Here is a 24,652-nt window from a genome sequence, read left to right as displayed (position 1 = left end):
TGACATTCTGCCAAATTTCAAGAGATACTGTTACTTATGAGATTTTATGGAAGAATCATTTTGAATGTAAAAAAAAAACCTCTGGTGTTTTATTACATTATGAAATAATGCTTTTTTAAGGCATTTTATTAATAATAATTAACTTTCTCTAAGAAGTTCTCTGGGGTCATCTTTAATTTCATAAAAACTGTATATAACAATGCAGGGATTTTAGGCTTCTAAATGTTATATCATTATGAAACTATTATTATGAAACACTGCAGTAAAATCTAAGAGCAGCTGTTCTTTTTACCTTAATCAGGACGTGAACTCCCATGATTTATAATATATATCTTCCTTTATCTCCTTGTGTTTGTATACAAACAAGGAGTTTCACCCATAGACATAGAATACACAACAGAATCTAGATATCTAGAATCTAAATTCATAGAATCTAGTCTGTGAGAATGAATAGAATCTAGTCTGTGAGAATTAATAGAATCTAGTCTGTGAGAATGAATAGAATCTAGTCCGTGAGAATGAATAGAATCTAGTCTGTGAGAATGAATAGAATCTAGTCCGTGAGAATGAATAGAATCTAGTCCGTGAGAATGAATAGAATCTAGTCTGTGAGAATGAATAGAATCTAGTCCGTGAGAATGAATAGAATCTAGTCCGTGAGAATGAATAGAATCTAGTCTGTGAGAATGAATAGAATCTAGTCCGTGAGAATGAATAGAATCTAGTCCGTGAGAATGAATAGAATCTAGTCTGTGAGAATGAATAGAATCTAGTCCGTGAGAATGAATAGAATCTAGCCTGTGAGAATGAATAGAATCTAGTCCGTGAGAATGAATAGAATCTAGTCTGTGAGAATGAATAGACTCTTGTCCGTGAGAATGAATAGAATCTAGTCCGTGAGAATGAATAGAATCTAGTCCGTGAGAATGAATAGAATCTAGTCCGTGAGAATGAATAGAATCTAGTCCGTGAGAATGAATAGAATCTAGTCCGTGAGAATGAATAGAATCTAGTCCGTGAGAATGAATAGAATCTAGTCTGTGAGAATGAATAGAATCTAGTCCGTGAGAATGAATAGAATCTAGTCTGTGAGAATGAATAGAATCTAGTCCGTGAGAATGAATAGAATCTAGTCCGTGAGAATGAATAGAATCTAGTCCGTGAGAATGAATAGAATCTAGTCCGTGAGAATGAATAGAATCTAGTCCGTGAGAATGAATAGAATCTAGTCTGTGAGAATGAATAGAATCTAGTCCGTGAGAATGAATAGAATCTAGTCTGTGAGAATGAATAGAATCTAGTCCGTGAGAATGAATAGAATCTAGTCCGTGAGAATGAATAGAATCTAGTCCGTGAGAATGAATAGAATCTAGTTCATGAGAATAGATTATAATATCCTGTTCTCTCTCCTCCCACTAGAATCTCCACAGCAGGAGAGAAGTGTGTGTGTCAGCACCACCAGAAGTAGGTAGCCTCAGCCTTAGCCTAGCTGTAGCCCTAGCCAAGACAGTATTGATTGCATGGAAGTTTTTCTCACAGGCTCATAGCCAGCGTCTAATGCCTCTGTCAAACCTGGTTTACTCTGTGACCTGCCTGAGGAAACTCTAGCCTCTGATATCTCTGTCAAACCTGGCTTACTCTGTGACCAGTCTGAGGAAACTCCAGCCTCTTGAATAGCAAGTAACTGTCTCAAAGCCATATAGGCTCTGGCCATCTATCTCAGTGCAACCTCTCACAAGTCTTATTAAAAATAAGTTCCCCTCAGGTAATGGTGCCAGTCAGGATAGACAATAAGTCATTGATGGTGTGATGACAGTGGTAGACCCTAAGGATGAATGATAATCTTATACCAAGGAAAATTGACATTATTTTGTATTGTTATTTTCAAAAGACTGGCCATTTATAGAGACAATGTAGCCTAAATTCAGAACCAGGTCAGCTGTGTCCTGTGTGAAGGGGGTGAAGAGAAGGAACCACTGCCATCACCGGACCTCCCCTCCGGTTCGTTACCATGACAACAGCCACGGATGGGGAGCATGCGGAGGGGACGGTACTCGGTACAGGTGTTGTTGTGGTGGAATCCGCATCGCTTTTAGATATCGCTGCTGTGATGACTGTAGTCTACTGGGCATGGATGGTAGCTGCGAGAACACCTACGCAATCCCACCATAGTTTCCCTATTCGGTAACCGTGTTTTTCGAAATACGGAATAGTATTTACGAGGTGGGGGAATAATAATCAACGACCAAACGGCACTATGGTGCATCACTCGGGCTCCATACAGTCCTTCAAGCAGCAGAAAGGTTAGTAGTTTCAGGTTCTTACTGTTTAGTTTGGGAATAGGTGAGTCGTATCACTGAAATATTATGGTCGAAGTGAAGTTTTTGTATCTTGTTTACGAGTTTTTTTGGAATTCAGTTATTTTTTTTAAATATTTTTTTTTGAAAACGCCAGGCAGTCACGAGCGCGCTGTGATAAAACGGTCGCGTGGATGGGTGCCGCAGAGTTCACGGTTCCAGTCGTTGTCATTTTACCATTGTAATGCATTGACTTTTGACGAACAATATCATTTCTATCTATGTAGCATGATATTCATAAAAAGTAGGCTTTTTTGTTGTTGTTGTTGTTGTTATTCTGTTCGCGCCCATAAATGAGCTACATTTGATCGTTAGTTTCACTATTTTCATGGTCCATTATCATCGATCTGACTTTGGTTTTATAGCCTACAGACACCTACATTCTACCAGCCTTATTGAAGTTATTTTTTTATTGGACAAAATGAGCCCAAAAACTGTTAAAAATAAACACCTTCGTTGGGTGCCTTTTATTTAATCGTAATTATTTGATTTATATCACGATAAAGTTATGGCAATGTAGGATACATTTATAACATCCGCTTTGTGTTCCAAAATCATTTTTTGAGAATGGATCCTTTCACATTCGGGAACTAATTACATCTCAAATATCTTTACTTTGAAAGTTAAAGTGCAGAATTATTAACACATGGATACTGTTTAACTTATTTGTTGTTAGGCTATAAATACATATAAATATATACATTTCTCAGGAAAATGTGATTAAATTCAAGTAGCACTGAATTGCAGTTTTACAATTGGCACATAAACATCTTGCATCATCAAGAAACAGGGATAGGCTATTTCCCATAAAGGTAAAGTGGGTTGTCTCTGTGTGTACTTCCCAAATGGCACCCTATTCCCTATATAGTATGCACCAAAGCCTTGTGGGCTCTGGTCAAAAGTAGTGCATTAAAAAGGAAATGGGTTTCCATTTTGGATAAAGCCTGTGTATGATAAAAAAAAACGCTGTGTGTGGAAATAGCAACAGCACCACTCAAGCTATTTTGCTGTGTGGTGAGTGAATTATTCAGGAGAGAGTATGAGAGGGGAGATGTCTGGTCACATCCCCCATAGAGGCCCTGGTCAAAAGTACTGCACTATATATAGGGAATAGGGTGCCATAGGGCTCTGGTCAAAAGTAGTGCACTATATAGGGAATAGGGTGCCATAGGGCTCTGGTCTAAAGTAGTGCACTATATAGGGAATAGGGTGCCATAGGGCTCTGGTCAAAAGTAGTGCACTATATAGGGAATAGGGTGCCATAGGGCTCTGGTCTAAAGTAGTGCACTATATAGGGAATAGGGTGCCATAGGGCTCTGGTCTAAAGTAGTGCACTATATAGGGAATAGGGTGCCATAGTGCTCTGGTCTAAAGTAGTGCACTATGTAGGGAATAGGGTGCCATAGGGCTCTGGTCTAAAGTAGTGCACTATATAGGGAATAGGGTTCCATTTGGGATGTAACCGAGGGAATCTCTGTCCTCCTCTAAATGTAATGGAAAACAATTCCCCATGTAAAATAATTGTAATATGAGAGGCAGTGTTAGCCTCCAGCAACCCTCCAATTTCTGCCTGTCAGTGTCCTATAGGCATTTAACATGTAACATATGACAATGTTGTGACCATGATTGAATACTGCCAAAATAGTCTGTCTGTCTTGATAGAGCTTGTGTCGTACCTATCTACCATAAAGTAAAATCAGCAGTAGAAACGATAAGAAAGTGGCCTCCCCCGTCCCTGTTTCGGTAAAAAGCTGAGGGATGGGGCTGGAGAAATGTAATGGATGCAACGAATGACCATCCATTATATCAACATTATAGTTTTAACCATGTTTAACCATATATACGGGTTGTTTACATTTTCTTTGTTTACAAACATTGGAGTAAAACCAGCTAAATATTTAGGGTTCTGATGGAGTGTGACCGTTGAACTAAGCTCATGAGGCATTTTATAAGTTATATTCTTCAACAATCAATGGGTAGATATCATTAGTTTATAAGTCCAAAAATGGATGTCGCAATTGCTGGTTGCCCCTTTAAGATGGATGCACTAACTGTAAGTCGGTCTGGATAAGATCGTCTACTAAATGAATAAAATATAAATTTAAATCAGTTTTGAAGGAAGAACGGTTCATGGGGTCTTGTTTCAGTAGTGTGAGGCATGACATCATCATGACCACAGGGAAACTTGTACAGAGACAAAAGATAGGCCCAGAGGTGTAGCCATCCCACATAATCTTTCATTTCCAGTATAGTGCAATGTTCCTACATCCAGTCTTCTGTCGCAAAGTTACATTCGTCAACTTGTCTTGACTAGCTGATATTGTAGAGCACGCCGGATCGCCTCATTGTGAAGTGAATTATGGGCAATATTTGGCGCATTTGTCCCTGGCGGTGAGCGGGGGGTAATGTGAATTCACAGGAATATTAATTGACTCATTTATCTGCCTCTTCCCCTCTCCTGACTGGCGATGCGTCCCAAATGTCACCCTATTCCCTGTACGGGCCCTGGTCATAAAGTAGTGCACTATGTAGGGAATATGGTACCATAAAGATGCAGACAAGAGTTTATGGCCCATATTGATTGTGTAATGTATGTACGACTGACTCTTTAAAGAACATTAGCACAACTCTAATGATATCTGTTTAATTATTTAACATGTCTCTTCTGTTTTTGTCTGTATCTAAACTTATCAGAATTGTCTAATACATGGAGAGGGGGGTTAGAGCACGAGACAGAGAGACAGAGAGAGAGACAGAGAGAGAGAGACGGATAGAGGCAGAGAGACTGACAGATAGAGACAGAGAGAGAGACAGAGAGAGACAGCGACGGATAGACAGAGACTGATAGACAGAGAGAGACAGAGAGAGAGAGACGGATGGAGGCAGAGAGACTGACAGATAGAGACAGAGACGGATAGATAGAGAGAGACAGAGAGAGACAGATAAAGACAGAGAGACTGACAGATAGAGATGGATAGACAGAGAGAGAGAGACGGATAGAGGCAGAGAGACTGACAGATAGAGACAGAGACGGATAGACAGACAGAGACAGAGAGAGAGAGACGGATAGAGGCAGAGAGACTGACAGATAGAGACAGAGAGAGAGACAGAGAGAGAGACAGAGAGAGAGACAGAGAGAGAGAGAGATACAGAGAGAGAGAGACAGAGACGGAGACGGAGAGAGACAGACTGAGAGACACAGATAGAGACAGACAGTAATAGAGACATTGAGAGAAAGGGAGACAGAATGAGAGAGAGAGAGAGAGAGAGAGAGAGAGAGGGGGAGAAAGGGATAGGGAGAGAGACAGATAGAGACGGAGAGAGACAGACTGAGAGACACAGATAGAGACAGACAGTAATAGAGACATTGAGAGAAAGGGAGACAGAATGAGAGAGAGAGAGAGAGAGAGAGAGAGGGGGAGAAAGGGATAGGGAGAGAGACAGATAGAGATGGAGAGAGACAGACTGAGAGAGAGAGCGAGAGAGAGAGAGAGAGAGAGAGAGAGACAGCAGAAGGAGATGGAAACACAGACAGGCAGACACACAGACAGACAAGCAGACACACAGACAGACAAGCAGTCAGACAGACAGACACCTACAGTGTTGTAACATGGTACATTACGTGGCTCTCCTCTGTAATTAGGATATAGCAGTATTATTACTGTATTATATATTATATATTACATTGGTGTATCTTTATCGGTGTATCGGTCTCAGCAGAGAGGATGTAGTATGACTGAGGTGTGTGTGTGTGTGGTACAAGATAATGTATCGGAGATACCGTGTGTGTGTGGCTGTGTGTGTGTGTGGCTGTGTGTGTGTGGCTGTGTGTGTGTGTGGCTGTGTATGTGGCTGTGTGTGTTTGTGTGGCTGTGTGTGTGTGTGGCTGTGTGTGTGTGTGGCTGTGTGTGTGTGGCTGTGTGTGTGGCGGTGTGTGTGGCGGTGTGTGTGGCTGTGTGTGTGTGGCTGTGTGTGTGTGTGGCTGTGTGTGTGTGTGGCTGTGTGTGTGTGGCTGTGTGTGTGGCTGTGTGTGTGGCGGTGTGTGTGGCTGTGTGTGTGTGGCTGTGTGTGTGTGTGGCTGTGTGTGTGTGTGGCTGTGTATGTGGCTGTGTGTGTGTGTGGCTGTGTGTGTGGCTGTGTGTGTGTGTGGCTGTGTGTGTGTGGCTGTGTGTGTATGTTGCTGTGTGTGTGTGGCTGTGTGTGTGTGGCTGTGTGTGTGGCGGTGTGTGTGGCTGTGTGTGTGTGTGGCTGTGTATGTGGCTGTGTGTGTGTGTGTGGCTGTGTGTGTGTGGCTGTGTGTGTGGCGGTGTGTGTGGCTGTGTATGTGGCTGTGTGTGTGTGGCTGTGTGTGTGGCTGTGTGTGTGTGTGTGTGCATGGTATCAGATAGGGCTGCACGATATGGGCAAGAAATCAAATTGCGATTTTACATATATACCGTACCAGTCAAAAGTTTTGGACAAGCCTACTCATTCAAGGATTTTTTTCTTCATTTTTAACTATTTTCTACATTGTATAGGGAAGACATCAAAACTATGAAATAACACATATGGAATCATATAGTAACCAAAAGAGTGTTAAACAAATCAAAATATATTTTATGGTGTTATGTTGTTATGCTGATTCCCAGTAGTCCTGTACCATGTTATGTTGTTATGCTGATTCCCAGTAGTCCTGTACCATGTTATGTTGTTATGCTGATTCCCTGTAGTCCTGTACCATGTTATGTTGTTATGCTGATTCCCAGTAGTCCTGTACCATGTTATGTTGTTATGCTGATTCCCAGTAGTCCTGTACCATGTTATGTTGTTATGCTGATTCCCAGTAGTCCTGTACCATGTTATGTTGTTATGCTGATTCCCAGTAGTCCTGCACCATGTTATGCTGATTCCCTGTAGTCCTGTACCATGTTATGTTGTTATGCTGATTCCCAGTAGTCCTGCACCATGTTATGCTGATTCCCTGTAGTCCTGTACCATGTTATGTTGTTATGCTGATTCCCAGTAGTCCTGTACCATGTTATGTTGTTATGCTGATTCCCAGTAGTCCTGTACCATGTTATGTTGTTATGCTGATTCCCAGTAGTCCTGTACCATGTTATGTTGTTATGCTGATTCCCAGTAGTCCTGCACCATGTTATGCTGATTCCCTGTAGTCCTGTACCATGTTATGTTGTTATGCTGATTCCCAGTAGTCCTGCACCATGTTATGCTGATTCCCTGTAGTCCTGTACCATGTTATGTTGTTATGCTGATTCCCAGTAGTCCTGAACCATGTTATGTTGTTATGCTGATTCCCAGTAGTCCTGTACCATGTTATGTTGTTATTGGTCACATACACGTGTTTAGCAGATGTTATTGCGGGTGTTACGCAATGCTTGTCATGTTGCTATCATGATAGTTGAAGCAGGACATTGAAGGCTGTCAAACCACCACCTCCCTTCATTTGTGCAGCTCACATTCTCCTGGGCCTTTCTGTCCATCTCTGCTGACACATTGGCAGATGATTTGATAAGTCTTATGAAACACACACAGGAGACCTGACTTCCTCACTCACAGCAGGTGGTATTTGTTATGTATTTAATAGGCTGCTGGTGTGTTGACGGATGAATGGTGAACTATGGATAAGGTCAAGCTCACCAGTCACACACACACGCACGCACGCACGCACGCACGCACGCACGCACGCACGCACGCACGCACACACACACACACACACACACACACACACACACACACACACACACACACACACACACACACACACACACACACACACTCAGTCCCAAGCCATTGCAGTAGGAGTAGTAGGAGTTAACTGTGTATGTAACCCGCTCACGTACATGTTCACATAGCTGGAAACATTGACTAGAAAAACATTTATAAGAGACAGTCAAAGGAACAATGTAATTTGCCCAAGAGTCAAAAACATAAAAGAGAATATTATTGAAGTAAGGGAAAAATGTTTTTTGTCATGTGTGTGTGTTTGTGTGTGTGTTTGTGTGTGTGTGGTGTGTGTGTAACAGTGTGTGTGTAACAGTGTGTGTGTGTGTCTGTGTGTGTGTGTGTGTGTGTGTGTGTGTGTGTGTGTGTGTGTGTGTGTGTCTTGCTGAAGGGCTACTCCCTGCCCGGCCCAGCATGCCACCTGTGCTGTTATGTAACCAGAACGAGACAGATGGTTTGATAGATATAGACATCAACTGGGAGGCAGATTAAGGGAAATACTGAAGCACACCAATGGTACCAATTAGTCTGCTGTCTGTATTTGTACAATAAACAAATATATACAGTATTCATAGTTATCTTTTAGGTTTTCTTTTGGCTTACGCTTTACTTTACGGTCTGTTACTTACTTGATATTTACTCAGTAATTGCAGGATTCAATGGTTATTTACATGATAATTAACTTAAAATTTTGAGGTACATAGGATTTGTATAATACATGGACATAAAATGTGAAATGTTAGTCTATTGTTCCCCAATTATTTGAGACTGAGAGTCATCCAATATGTGCGCTGGATAGCGGAGGACAAGCTTGTAGACAAACTGGAGAAAGAAAACCTGGTAAATTGTGTGTGTCTTTTTAGGGAGCTTTGTAAATTGGAAGGGACAGGGAAGGCTCTGGGGACAAGGTGAGGAGATTTAGTTATTCCTCCTCCCTGTCCCTATCATTCATAGATAATGACTTATTCCCCCTCCCTGTCCCTATCATTCATAGATAATGACTTATTCCCCCTCCCTGTCCCTATCATTCATAGATAATGACTTATTCCCCCTCCCTGTCCCTATCATTCATAGATAATGAGTTATTCCTCCTCCCTGTCCCTATCATTCATAGATAATGAGTTATTCCTCCTCCCGGTCCCTATCATTCATAGATAGTGACTTATTCCCCCTCCCTGTACCTATCATTCATAGATCATGACTTATTCCTCCCCCCGGTCCCTATCATTCATAGATAGTGACTTATTCCCCCTCCCTGTTCCTATCATTCATAGATAATGAGTTATTCTTCCCCCCTGTCCCTATCATTCATAGATAGTGACTTATTCCCCCTCCCTGTACCTATCATTCATAGATCATGACTTATTCCTCCCCCCGGTCCCCATCATTCATAGACAATGAGTTATTCTTCCTCCCTGTCCCTATCATTCATAGATAATGAGTTATTCCTCCTCCCTGTCACTATCATTCATAGATAATGAGTTATTCCTCCTCCCGGTCCCCATCATTCATAGTTAATGAGTTATTCTTCCTCCCTGTCCCTATCATTCATAGATAATGAGTTATTCTTCCCCCCTGTCCCTATCATTCATAGATAGTGACTTATTCCCCCTCCCTGTACCTATCATTCATAGATCATGACTTATTCCTCCCCCCGGTCCCCATCATTCATAGACAATGAGTTATTCTTCCTCCCTGTCCCTATCATTCATAGATAATGAGTTATTCCTCCTCCCTGTCACTATCATTCATAGATAATGAGTTATTCCTCCTCCCGGTCCCCATCATTCATAGTTAATGAGTTATTCTTCCTCCCTGTCCCTATCATTCATAGATAATGAGTTATTCTTCCTCACTGTCCCTATCATTCATAGATAATGAGTTATTCCTCCTCCCTGTCACTGTCATTTATGGATAATGAGTTATTCCCCCTCCCTGTCACTATCATTTATAGATAATGAGTTATTCTCCCTCCCTGTCCCTATCATTCATAGATAATGAGTTATTCCCCCTCCCTGTCACTGTCATTTATGGACAATGACAGTGAGTTAGGGAAACCATCTGGCCAGTGAGTCAATAAAACAATAGTTGATTGGGTTTATTTATCTTAGTCTATCCACCCCACAAATTACACAATGGCAGTGTGACAACAGTACTTTTTAAATTGCTCCAAATGTCCCTGTTTTTGTGTCCAAGATGGGCAGTTTCTATTAGTAAGGGAAGGCAGTTATACACAGCACCAGATTAATGTTAAGCACTTGACTTGGGACAGGCGTAGAAATGTTTTGACGTAGTAAAAACGACAAGCAATCAAGGGGGTTATGAGAGAGAGAGAGGGAAGAGTGAGAGAAAGAGAGAGAGAGAGAGAGAGAGAGAGAGAGAGAGAGAGAGAGAGAGGGGAAGATCGGGAGGAAGAAAGAGAGAGGGGGAAGAGCGAGTGGGAAGAGAGGAGTGAGAGAGAGAGAGAGAGGGGGGAGGGTGGAAGGAAAGAGGGATGGAGAGAGAGAGGGGGATAGAAGGAAGAAGAGATACATAGAGAGAAGGAGAGATAAATAAAATCCCTTGGCTGCAATGATGCATTGAGGAGGCTCTGTGGCAGCCCAGAGACGCAGAGTAATATACCATGAACCTAGTAAACCCTGCTAACCATGGTACAACCTGGTCTCTTCCATCTGCTCTGAGGTGTGTGTGTGTGTATCTTATTTGTTCCAACTCAGGACATTAGATATTTAATGATGACGTTCATAGATAATGACTTATTCCCCCTCCCTGTCGGTCGGAACTAGAAGCATAAGCATTTCGCTACACTCGCATTAGCTGCTAACCATGTGTATGTGACCAATAAAATTTGATTTGATATGATTTATAACTCTGTTTTCTCCATATCACTGCATATAAACTCAGCAAAAAAAGAAACGTCCCTTTTTCCGGACCCTGTCTTTCAAAGATAATTCATAAAAATCGAAATAACTTCACAGATCTTCATTGTAAAGGGTTTAAACACTGTTTCCCATGCTTGTTCAATGAACCATAAACAATTAATTGTAACGCTCGTCGTCGGGTGATAAGGAAGCGGACCAAAACGCAGCTGGGAGCGAACACATGTTTATTTAGACACAAATAAACACGTTACCAAAACAGACAAAGAATAGACGAACCGTTAACTTGCTCAAACAAAAGAGGCAACAACCCACAAACATCGTGGGGGAAAAGGAACTTAAATGTGATTCCCAATCAGACATAACAAGCGACAGCTGTCTGATTGGGAAATCACCCCCGAGCCCAACATAGAAATAAAACACAAAGAAAGGCTATAACCAAAACATAGAAAATAAACCATAGAAATGCCACACCCTGACCAAAATAGCAGAGTTCACCTGGTCAGGGCGTGACATTAATGAACATGCACCTGTGGAACGGTCGTTAAGACACTAACAGCTTACAGACGGTAGGCAATTAAGGTCACAGTTATGAAAACTTAGGACACTAAAGAGGCCTTTCTATTGACTCTGAAAAACACCAAAAGAAAGATGCCCAGGGTCCCTGCTCTTCTGCGTGAACGTGCCTTAGGCATGCTGCAAGGAGGCATGAGGACTGCAGATGTGGCCAGGGCAATAAATTGTAATGTCCGTACTGTGAGACGCCTAAGACAGCGCTACAGGGAGACAGGACAGACAGCTGATCGTCCTTGCAGTGGCAGACCACGTGTAACAACACCTGCACAGGATCTGTACATCCGAGCATCGCACCTGCAGGACAGGTACAGGATGGCAACAACAACTGCCCGAGTTACACCAGGAACGCACAATCCCTCCATCAGTGCTCAGGCTGTCTGCAATAGGCTGAGAGAGGCTGGACTGAGGGCTTGTAGGCCTGTTGTAAGGCAGGTCCTCACCAGACATCACCGGCAACAACGTTGCCTATGGGCACTAACCCACTGTCGCTGGACCAAACAGGACTGGCAAAAAGTGCTCTTCACTGACGAGTCGCGGTTTTGTCTCACAAGGGGTGATGGTCGGATTCACGTTTATCGTCAAAGGAATGAGTGTTACACCGAGGCCTGTACTCTGGAGCGGGATCGATTTGGAGGCGAAGGGTCCATCATGGTCTGGCGCGGTGTGTCACAGCATCATCGGACTGAGCTTGTTGTCATTGCAGGCAATCTCAACGCTGTGCGTTACAGGGAAGACATCCCCCTCCCTCCTGTGGTACCCTTCCTGCAGGCTCATCCTGACATGACCCTCCAGCATGACAATGCCACCAGGCATACTGCTCGTTCTGTGCATGATTTCCTGCAAGACAGGAATGTCAGTGTTCTGCCATGGCCAGCGAAGAGCCCGGATCTCAATCCCATTGAGCACGTCTGGGACCTGTTGGATCGGAGGGTGAGAGCTAGGGCCATTCCCCCCAGAAATGTCCAGGAACTTGCAGGTGCCTTGGTGGAAGAGTGGGGTAACATCTCACAGCAAGAACTGGCAAATCTGGTGCAGTCCATGAGGAGGAGATGCACTGCAGTACTTAATGCAGCTGGTGGCCACACCAGATACTGACTGTTACTTTTGATTTTGACCCCCCCTTTGTTCAGGGACACATTATTCCATTTCTGTTAGTCACATGTCTGTGGAACTTGTTCAGTTTATGTCTCAGTTGTTAAATTTTGTTATGTTCATACAGATATTTACACATGTTAAGTTTGCTGAAAATAAACCCAGTTGACAGTGAGAGGATGTTTCTCTTTTTGCTGAGTTTATATCCGTAATGCTGACTTCTATAAGTAACTTAAAACTAAGCTAGCATAATATGTACCTAGTTTTACCTTAAGAGTATGTGATGAGAGTTAAAGCCCTAACTCAAAGAAATACAATCTTCAATTCAATTTTAGATTTTTGTTGTAGTAGCTACACATTTATCTTAGTTCACTAATGATGTCTGGACACCCCTCTGTGAACCCAGCAGACTCTGTGGCTGTACAATTTATTTGTACCTTTATTTATCTTGGCAAGTCAGTTAAGAACAAATTGTTATTTTACAATGACGGCCTACCCCCGGGCCAAACCCTCCCCTAACCCGGACGACGCTGGGCCAATTGTGCGCCGCCCTATGAGACTCCCGATCAACCGAGCCGGTTGTGATACAGCCTGGGATCGATCCAGGGTCTGTAGTGACGCCTCTAGCAATGAGATGCATTGCCTTAGACCGAAAGACACCATGTTTCCTTAGTAGTACACTATGTGGTGCAGATTGGGCCCGATTCAGACTTAGGAAATATACGTCTTTCCTATGTACTTGGTTCACTTGGGTGCACTAAATACATTCAATTCAACCACTGAAAACCCTCCCACTTGCTGGCCAACCGATTTTTCTCATGGTTTTTTTTCGTTCAATAGGGTTTTCAGTACATTTATCTAAAGCCATCCCTTTAAATATGGTGTACCTTTAAATTAGAATTTTGTCGACAGACTCACTAGAATACATGGAGAGAACGGTTCAGAATATTAGAGATCAATGAAAGAAAACATCTCAATTTCAGCACCAATTGGTGGATTTAAAAATACTCTGATCTTGTATATTATTTAGGGTTTAGGAAAGTATTCATGAATAAAAAAACAGGCTTGGAGAGCCTTTACACACAAAAGATATTGGTGAATATATAATACAGTGCTTTGATTCATCCTGAAAATTGTCCATGAAATATTGGAAGGTGAGAAATGTGTACAATAGAGGTTGAACAGTAGTCTATATATCTAACCTAATAATCTCCACTAATCATGGAACTGTAATGACAACTGTCCCTACAAGTTATAATACCAGCATTTCATAAACTTCACTGTAGAAAAGGTGATATGTTGATATGCTTCAGTTTGCTGCCATGTGACTGGTTTCACATTTGTCTCCAGGGATCAGAAGGTAAAATAGATCTAAAACAATTGTCTTTTATATTTACAATCCACAGCTTACTCATTTACCTCAATAGCTCATATCAAATAGTAAATGACAGTGCGTGGATAATGGTTATCAGGAATCAAGGTAAGACCCAGATGCAGGCAACGTTGAATTAACAATTGTTTAATAATCCAACAGGGGCAGGCAATAGACAGGTCAAGGCAGGCAGGGGTCAGTAAACCAGAGGTGGGGCAACGGTACCGGACGGCAGGCAGGCTCAGGGTCAGGGTAGGCAGAGGTCAATAATCCAGAGGTGGGGCAACAGTACCGGACGGCAGGCAGGCTCAGGGTCAGGGTAAGCAGAGGTCAATAATCCAGAGGTGGGGCAATAGTACCGGACGGCAGGCAGGCTCAGAGTCAGGCAGAGTGGTCAGGCAGGCGGGCTCAGAGTCAGGACAGGCAAGGGTCAAAACCAGGAGGGCGAGAAAAAGAGAAACATGGGAAAAGCAGGAGCTGAGAACAAAAACGCTGGTTGACTCGACAAACAAGACGAACTGGCAACAGACAAACTGAGAACACAGGTATAAATACACAGGGGATAATGGCGAAGATGGGCGACACCCGGAGGAGGGTGGAGACAATCACAAGGACAGGTGAAACAGATCAGGGTGTAACAATGGTGATATTTATATCGGGGGGGAAAGAAAGTAGATGTTGTTCCACTTGGAACCGACAGGTCGCTCGACCTTATTCATTGGTTCAATCGCGCGTAAAAGGTGGTGGAATTATGAGGGAATGAGATCTAGGTCAGAATACGGTGTATCTGTAAACACACCTCCTCCTGCACCTTCATGTATTTGATCTCCACCCCCAAATGAAAAGCAGGTTCTCATGCTATTCTCATGCTTAAATTCAAGATCAGAAAACGTGTAGAGAGAAAAGTGCATTAAAAAAGGGAATTACGTACCATTTAAGCACGCATAACTCGGGTCAGAATTCCCCCCTCAATAGAGAATATGATGCCATTTGGGACACAGCTTGTGTTCTTTGATATGTTGCCAAGCAAACACAGTAATTGCTTAGAAACAGTTTCTTCAGGAGAAGCTTTGGGCATCGCCCCCAGTCTTGTCTCTGAGAATTAATCTGGGCAGCACTGCAGTTTTGGGGTTTGGGGCCTGTGTGTGTGTGTGGGTTTGTGGGTGGGTGGGTGCGTCTATCTGTCTACGTATGCACATGTGCCTGTGTGTGCCTCTCTCTCTCTCTTCCCCTTGCTCTGCAGCAGGGCTTCCCTCTCATGCTCCTCTGTGTCAGGGGAACTGAGGGGAGGGGAAGACCTTGGTGTCTGTAGTCTCATAAAAGGACCTTAATGAGAGTGTTCCTCTTATAGCTGAGCTGTTCAGGGCTGAGATCCTCTCAGGGCTGTTTCTCTCAGGTCTGAGATCCTCTCAGGGCTGAGATCCTCTCAGGGCTGTTTCTCTCAGGGCTGTTTCTCTCAGGGCTGAGATCCTCTCAGGGCTGTTTCTCTCAGGGCTGTTTCTCTCAGGGCTGAGATCCTCTCAGGGCTGTTTCTCTCACGGCTGTTTCTCTCAGGGCTGAGTTCCTCTCAGAGATGAGTACAAACCAGTGTTCATTTCGTTAACAAAAATAGTGACTCAAATATTTGTCAAACGCCTATTTTTCTGTGGCAATTGATGACACTATAACTGACTAAATTGACCCAGAAATACTAGAAGATCTATGTGGCCAAAATCGGACTACGAAGTGGACTGGACAAGAGTTTTTGGAGATATTGAGAGCTTTTCCGTGATAAGCACAATTAATATTAGCCGCACAGACGTGCAGTGCAGTTCCGTTCAGCAGTGGGAAGGACTCGTCACACCCGGCACACACAGGCACACACAGCCTACATCAGCTGGTGAGCTGCGGGGGAGCAAGCGATGAGTGTGGGCAGACAGGCTCTGCTCCGGCTCAGATTATACACATCACGCAGCCGATTATTTTTGCTTTCCCGTAGCTATCAAAATAAAGAGAGTCGTACACTCAATATATAAACTCCCAATAATTTAATGGGTATTTACCTACGTTGTGGCATCACTGTGCCTTCCTCAGGGTGATGTCATGAATACTTGAAGCAGGTTATGTAGACAAACAGTGCAATTTAGTGCAACCAATGACAATAGAGAGGGGTGTGTCGTAATGATTAAGTTAATTAGAATGAATTAGTGAAACTGTTAAAAAACAATAGTTTATGGCATATTAAATATATTAGGCTATTGTTATCATATAGAAACATAATGAATATTGTACATAATATTAGCATCAACATACGTTATTGTTTAATTCAATTTCACATATTTAATTGTTTTGTATTTTTTATTTGTTCCATGTAATCTTTAGGTTCAACCTTAATGCATAATAAGCATCAACAGGGGGAACATATTAGGTGTATGCTAATAAGCTGTAGAAAGAATATATCAATTTTTTAAGACTTTTTCATAAAATAAAGAATTGTTCATAGGAAGGGCCTGAGATCAAAGTCAATATTCAGACCTCCCTTTGTAGTAGGATATCCATGTTACCTCCTCTCCTTGGTGGAGCAACATGCTCAATGCCTGTGTATTTGAGGGAGGTGATTGGATGGTTAGCTTCAACAAAGTGAGCTGCTACTGGATAGTCAATGTTCTTACACCTGATTGAGCTGCGGTGTTCAGCTATACGTTGTTTTAATTGTCTTTTCGTTTGCCCTATGTAGGCTTTTCCACATGAACAGGTGATAAGATAGATTACTCCCTTGGTCTTGCATGAGATGATGCCCCTAACAGGGATTTTTCGACCTGTATGTGGGCGTCTGAAGAAGGATGTTTTTATAGTGCTATTGCACTGTGGGCATGAGCCACGTTTGTAGTTCCCATTTGGAATGGGTGTCAAGAGTGTCTGAGTGGGCTCAGGGGGCAGGTCAGATCTCACCAAACTATCTCCAATATTGCGACCACACTTATAGACCACCAGTGGGGGTTCCTTGAAGAGGTGTGCGATTTGTTTTGTCTGATTGCAGAATATGCCAGTGCTTTTCAGGATTGCTTTAATTTTCTCCAGACTCTTGGTGTACTTATTGCAAAAGACGGGTGCGTTGTGTTTCTTCTTTGGTTGAGTTTTTAGTAATTCCTCTCTTGGTTTGAGATATTTTATTCATTGCAGCATCAATAGTTTTGTCCTTGTAGCCTCTCATTTATCTGTCATTTGTTTTAGCATTGCTGTCAAAATCTATCTGGTGGCCGCAGATTATTTGAACCCTGCATAACTGGCTATATGGTAGACCATTCGCACATAGCAACGTATTGCAGTCTATGGGCTTTGTGTATAAGTCTGTGTGAAATGCTGTTTTTCTACATAACCTGGTGTAAGTATTCATGACATTACCATGAAGAAGGCACAGTGATGCCAAAACATTGGTAAATGCCCATTAAATTACTGGGAGTTTTATATATAGGGTGTGCGACTCTCTTTATTTGATAGTGTAACGGCTTTTGAATGGAGTAGACCAAGGCACAGTGTGGTTAGTGCTCATCTTTGTAATTTAATGGAAAAAGAGAACACTTTACAAATAAAGAAAAGACAACAGCCAAACAGTTCTGTCAGGTAACAAATGACTAAACAGAAAATAACCACCCACAAAACCCAAAGGAAAACAGGCTGCCTAAGTATGGCTCCCAATCAGCAACAACGAATTACAGCTGACCCTGATTGAGAGCCATACCCGGCCGAAACAAAGAAATACCAAACATAGAAAAAAAGGACATAGAATGCCCACCCCAACTCACGCCCTGACCAACCAAAATAGAGACATAAAAGGATCTCTAAGGTCAGGGCGTGACAGATAGTTTATATTTTATTTGCCGTTAGTCAGCACCTCCACACAAACACATTTTTCTGGGTGTGCGCCAGATCATGTTTTTTAATCTGCTTTCCCGTAGCTAACCAGTCACCATCAGCCTTCTAGTTAGCTACCATTTGCCTGGTTAAGAAACACAAGCTGCTTTACAGAATTAAAAACAAAAGCAGTATTGAGTTGAATAGCGAAACAACAGTCTAGCTATGTTTTTCTCTCCCTGCAGAAAAGTAGGCTATCTTTGAATTTGTAGTCTCACTCAACCCCTCCCTGCTTTTCACCACTGCATATGCAGTGCCTTCTGAAAGTATTCACACCCCTTGACTTTTTCCACATTTTGTTGTCTTACAGCCTTAATTCAAAATGGATTAAATTGAGATTTTGTGTGACTGGCGTACACACAATACCCCATAATGTCAAAGTGGAATGACTTTTAGACATTTTTACGAATTAATACAAAATGAAAAGCTGAAGTGTCTTGAGTCAATAAGTATTCAACCCCTTTGTTATGGTAAACCTAAATAAGTTCAGGAGACTTGCTTGACAAGTCACATAAGTTGCATGGACTCACTCTGTGTGTAATAACAGTGGTTAACATTACTTTTTAACGACTACCTCATCTCTGTACCCAATGGTACTGAGGTGTTTGTTCTTCACTGTTTGCCCTTTTTTTTTTGGCAACAGGTCACAAATCTTGCTGCTGTGATGGCACACTGTGGTATTTCATCCAATAAATATGGGAGTTTAACCATATTGGGTTTGTTTTTGAATTCTATGTGGATCTGTGTTTCATGGATCTGTGTAATCTCTTCTCTCTCACTCTGATTGTGTGTGGCTGTATGTTATGTATGTCATTTCTATGTAAGATGAATTAGGAATTTACTTAGCCAGATCATTTTAAGATAATATAATATTATCCTCATAAATGTTTGTCATATTTCTGCTGTTGGGAAGATAATAGGATGTTATGCAGAACAATATGTTGGTAGGACAAGGCTATGTGTATCTGTGAACATGGAAGTCAGTGATTTATGTTTACTAAAGGTTAATGAGGCAATACAAATGTAATGTGTCTAAAATGCATGTAGTTGACTAAAATGGACCACTATTTGGACAATAGCTAGACTAAATCATTATTCAAAAGATACAAATGTGACTAAGACATAATGATATATTATTCAAAATGACTTAATCTAAAAAAAGAGTGCCAGAATTAACAGTGGTTGTCACGACTTCCGCCGAAGTCGGTCCTTTTCCTTGTTCGGGCGGCGTTCAGCGGGTCGACGTCACCGGCCATCTAGCCATCGCCGATCCACTTTTCATTTTCCATTTGTTTTGTCTTTGTTTTACACACCTGGTTTGAATTCCCCAATTACTTGTTCATTATTTAAACCTCTGTTCCCCCATGTTTGTTTGTATGTAATACGGTCCGTTATTGTGGGCTCGCATTATTGTATTGTATTTGTTTGTATTTTGAGTAAATACGTTTTTTACTCATATCTGCTGTCCTGCGCCTGACTCCTCCACACCAGCTCACACAGACTTTAATACACTGGTACAAACATCATCTGATGTTTCTCTCAGCACTGAGGACCTAATGGGGAGTGTTTCTCTCAGCACTGAGGACCTAATGGGGAGTGTTCCTCTCAGCACTGAGGACCTAATGGGGAGTGTTCCTCTCAGCACTGAGGACCTAATGGGGAGTGTTTCTCTCAGCACTGAGGACCTAATGGGGAGTGTTTCTCTCAGCACTGAGGACCTAATGGGGAGTGTTCCTCTCAGCACTGAGGACCTAATGGGGAGTGTTCCTCTCAGCACTGAGGACCTAATGGGGAGTGTTCCTCTCAGCACTGAGGACCTAATGGGGAGTGTTCCTCTCAGCACTGAGGACCTAATGGGGAGTGTTCCTCTCAGCACTGAGGACCTAATGGGGAGTGTTTCTCTCAGCACTGAGGACCTAATGGGGAGTGTTTCTCTCAGCACTGAGGACCTAATGGGGAGTGTTCCTCTCAGCACTGAGGATCTAATAGGGAGTGTTTCTCTCAGGGCTCATAGGGTTGTTCCTCTCAGAGCTGAGCGAGCCTGAGAGCAATGGGGCAGAGATTGTGCAATGAATTATTGAAGGTATGGGAGTCTTTATGAGGGAACATAGAGGATGGAAGCATCACAGGATAGAGAGAGGAGAGAACCCAATGACCTGAATGCCTCTATAGAGTTTTGGGCTCCCGGGTGGCGCAGCGGTCTAAGGCACTGCAGCTCAGTGCTAGAGCCGTCACTACAGATCCTGGTTCGATTCCAGGCTGTATCACAACGGGCCGTGATTGGGAATCCAATAGTGGCGCACAATTGGCCCAGCACCGTCCGGGTTTGGCCGGTGTAGGCCGTCATTGTACATAAGAATTTGTTCTTAACTGACTTACCTAGTTAACCTGTCTGGCGCATGTGGGACGAATTCGTCCCACCTACGTAACAGCCACTTCAATCCAGTGGCATACCCCCCGCAAACTTCCGGGGAATTTACTAACAGTTTGCTAAATTACTCACGATAAACGTTCACAAAAAGCATAACAATTATTTTAAGAATTATAGATACATTACTCCTCTATGCACTCGATATGTCCGATTTTAAAATAGCTTTTCGGATGAAGCACATTTTGCAATATTCTAAGTACATAGCCCGGCATCACGGGCTAGCTATTTAGACACCCGGCAAGATTAGCCTTCATCAAAATCACATTTCCTATAAGAAAAATGTTATTACCTTTCTTGTTCTTCATCAGAATGCACTCCCAGGACTTCTACTTCAATAACAAATGTAGGTTTGGTCCCAAATAATCCATCGTTATGTTCCAACAGCGGCGTTTTGTTCGTGCGTTCTAGACACTATCAGAATACTAAATCGCGGTCACGAGCATTGCGCATGGCGTGACAAAAAAGTTCTAAATATTCCATTACCGTACTTCGAAGCATGTCAACCGCTGTTTAAAACCAATTTTTATGCCATTTATCTCGTAGAAAAGCGATAATATTCCGACCGGGAATCTGCAATGAGCCTAAACAGCCGATTGAAATTTCTCCACGGGGGCGAATCGTGCACGCGCCTCATTGTATTGACACCTAATGGGACACTTGGAAAAGGCGATAATCTGTTTCAGCCTGAGGCTGCCTCGTCATCATTCCTGTTTTTCCGGGCTCTGAGAGCCTATTGGAGCCCTAGGAATTGTCACGTTACAGCTAAGATCCTTACTCTTCAATAAACAGATGCAAGACGCACGACTCCTTGTCAGACAGGCCACTTCCTGCATGAAACCTTGTCAGGTTTTTGCCTGCCATAGGAGTTCTGTTATACTCACAGACACCATTCAAACAGTTTTAGAAACTTTAGGGTGTTTTCTATCCAAACCTGAACAATAATATGCATATTCTAGCTTCTGAGTTGGTGTAGGAGGCAGTTAAAAATGGGAACATATTTATTCCAAAATTCTCAATGCTGCCCCCTAGCCCCAACAGGTTAAATACAGTAACGATGCTGGGTTTCTATCTGCAACGATCTGGCCTTTAACTAACCTGGTCCCAGATCGGTTTGATCTTGCCTTTAACTAGCCTGGTCCCAGATCGGTTTGATCTGGCTTTTAACTAACCTGATCCCAGATCGGTTTGATCTTGCCTTTAACTAACCTGGTCCCAGATCGGTTTGATCTGGCTTTTAACTAACCTGATCCCAGATCGGTTTGATCTTGCCTTTAACTAACCTGGTCCCAGATCGGTTTGATCTGGCCTTTAACTAACCTGGTCCCAGATCGGTTTGATCTGGTCTTTAACAAACCTGGTCCCAGATCGGTTTGATCTGGCCTTTAACTAGCCTGATCCCTGATCGGTTTGATTTGGCCTTTAACTAGCCTGATCCCAGATCGGTTTGATCTGGCCTTTAACCAACCTGGTCCCAGATCGGTTTGATCTGGCCTTTAACAAACCTGGTCCCAGATCGGTTTGATCTGGCCTTTATCTAGCCTGGTCCCAGATTGGTTTGATCTGGCCTTTAACTTCCCTGGGCTAGGTGGGACGCTTGTGCCCCACCTAGTCAACAGCCAGTGGAATCGCGTGGCACGAAATACAAATACCTCAAAAATGCTATAACTTCAATTTCTCGAACATATGACTATTTTACACCATTTTAAAGACAAGACTCTCGTTAATCTAACCACATGGTCCGATTTCAAAAAGGCTTTACAGCGAAAGCAAAACATTAGATTATGTCAGGAGAGTACCCTGCCAAAAATAATCACACAGCCATTTTCAAAGCAAGCATATATGTCACAAAAACCAAAACCACAGCTAAATGCAGCACTAACCTTTGATGATCTTCATCAGATGACACTCCTAGGACATTATGTTATACAATACATGCATGTTTTGTTCAATCAAGTTCATATTTATATCAAAACCCAGCTTTTTACATTAGCATGTGATGTTCAGAACTAGCATACCCACCGCAAACTTCTGGTGAATTTACTAAATTACTCATGATTAACGTTCACAAATTACATAACAATTATTTTAAGAATTATAGATACAGAACTCCTTTATGCAGTCGCGGTGTCAGATTTTAAAATAGCTTTTCGGCGAAAGCACATTTTGCAATATTCTGAGTACATAGCCCGGCCATCACGGCTAGCTAATTTGACACCCACCAAGTTTGGCCCTCACCAAACTCAGAATTACTATAAGAAAAATTTGATTACCTTTGCTGTTCTTCGTCAGATTGCACTCCCAGAATGCACTTCTACTTCAACAACAAATGTTATTTTGGTTCCAAATAATCCATAGTTATATTCAAATAGCTCCATTTGTTCGTGCGTTCAAGTCACTATCTGAAGTGTGACGCGCGAGCGCGTTTCGTGACAAAAATGTCAAAATATTCCATTACCGTGTTAAAAATCTATTTTTATGCGATTTTTCTCGCAAAATAGCGATAATATTCCAACCGGGCGACGTTGTATTCATTCAAAGGCTGAAAGAAAAAAATGGAGAATTCTCATGAACGCGCATCTCCAATGTCACTGTTCCCAGCCTGACCACTCACAAAATCTCCTGTTGTTCTTCGCCCAGAGACAGGAGACACCTCATTCCACTTTCTGGCGCCTTCTGAGAGCCAATGGAAGCCTTAGAAAATGTCACGTTACAGCAGAGATGCTGTATTTTCGATAGAGATGCAACAGAAGGATAACAAATTGTCAGACAGGGCACTTCCTGTATGGAATCTTCTCAGATTTTGGCCTGCCATATGAGTTCTGTTATACTCACAGACACCATTCAAACAGTGTTAGAAACTTTAGAGTGTTTTCTATCCAAATCTACTAATTATATGCATATTCTCATTTCTGGGCAAGAGTAGTAACCAGTTTAAATCGGGTACGTTTTTTTATCCGGCCGTGCAAATACTGCCCCCTAGCCCCAACAGGTTTTAACTAGCCTGGTCCCAGATCGGTGTGACCTGGCCTTTAACTAGCCTGGTCCCAGATCGGTGTGATCTGGCCTTTAACTAGCCTGGTCCCAGATCGGTTTGATCTGGCCTATAACTAGCCTGGTCCCAGATCAGTTTGTGCTGTCTTGCCAAGTCCTATCATCATTATTTGGCGTGACAGATCTGGGACCGGGCTAGCCTTTAACAGGTGTGAGAGAACATAGGGTTAGATCTTACTCGCCTGGCTGACATGTCTTCCTCATCTGCCATCTGACTCGTCTGGCTGACATGTCTGCCTCTCCTCATCTGGCATCTGACTCGTCTGGCTGACATGTCTGCCTCATCTGGCATCTGAAGTGTCTGGCTGACATGTCTGCCTCTCCTCATCTGGCATCTGACACATCTGGCTGACACGTCTGCCTCTCCTCATCTGGCATCTGACTCGTCTAGCTGACATGTCTGCCTCTCCTCATCTGGCATCTGAAGTATCTGGCCGACATGTCTGCCTCTCCTCATCTGGCATCTGACTCGTCTGGCTGACATGTCTGCCTCATCTGGCATCTTAAGTGTCTGGCTGACATGTCTGCCTCTCCTCATCTGGCATCTGACTCGTCTGACTGACATGTCTTCCTTATCGGGCATCTGAAGTGTCTGGCTGACATGTCTGCCTCTCCTCATCTGGCATCTGACTCATCTGGCTGACATGTCTGCCTCTCCTCATCTGGCATCTGACTCGTCTGGCTGACATGTCTGCCTCATCTGGCATCTGAAGTGTCTGGCTGACATGTCTGCCTCTCCTCATCTGGCATCTGACTCATCTGGCTGACATGTCTGCCTCTCCTCATCTGGCATCTGAAGTGTCTGGCTGACATGTCTGCCTCTCCTCATCTGGCATCTGACTCGTCTGGCTGACATGTCTGCCTCATCTGGCATCTGAAGTGTCTGGCTGACATGTCTGCCTCCCCTCATCTGGCATCTGACTCGTCTGGCTGACACGTCTGTCGCTCCTCATCTGGCATCTGACTCGTCTGGCTGACATGTCTGCCTCCCCTCATCTGGCATCTGACTCGTCTGGCTGACATGTCTGCCTCTCATACAGTACATCATCTGTTCTGGAAATTCTCTGAGTAGTGCTGATCTAGGATCAGGTCCCCCCCCGTTCCATGTAAGCTCAGTCCTTATGATCTAGAAGGACAATCTGATTCTAGATCATCACTCATACCTTGAGACACGGTGAATACAGTCCTGTAGTACTTCAGTCCTAAATCGTGACATTTGAAAAGCAATCAGTGCTTCATGTCCATTCAATGGAAACAAATGAAAGACTTGTCATTACAG

General features: G+C 42.9%; 1 protein-coding gene across 3 annotated transcripts in view; it reads left to right on the top strand.

Moving 5' to 3' along the window:
- The first annotated feature begins 2,120 nt into the window (after positions 1-2,120).
- The window catches only part of ano3 (anoctamin 3), a 130,248-nt gene continuing 107,716 nt past the window's right edge, over positions 2,121-24,652 (top strand). For all 3 annotated transcript variants that reach the window (XM_029751849.1, XM_029751848.1, XM_029751847.1), the window contains exon 1: positions 2,121-2,303. In XM_029751849.1, the coding sequence (XP_029607709.1) occupies positions 2,258-2,303 (46 nt within the window). In that variant the 5' untranslated portion in view covers positions 2,121-2,257. The remainder of the gene's footprint in view (positions 2,304-24,652) is intronic.

Source organism: Salmo trutta, chromosome 4, assembly GCF_901001165.1.
Source record: "Salmo trutta chromosome 4, fSalTru1.1, whole genome shotgun sequence".
Classification (NCBI taxonomy): Eukaryota; Metazoa; Chordata; class Actinopteri; order Salmoniformes; family Salmonidae; genus Salmo; species Salmo trutta.
Note: the sequence above shows the minus strand (reverse complement) of the source record. Positions and strands in the feature narration are given on the sequence as shown.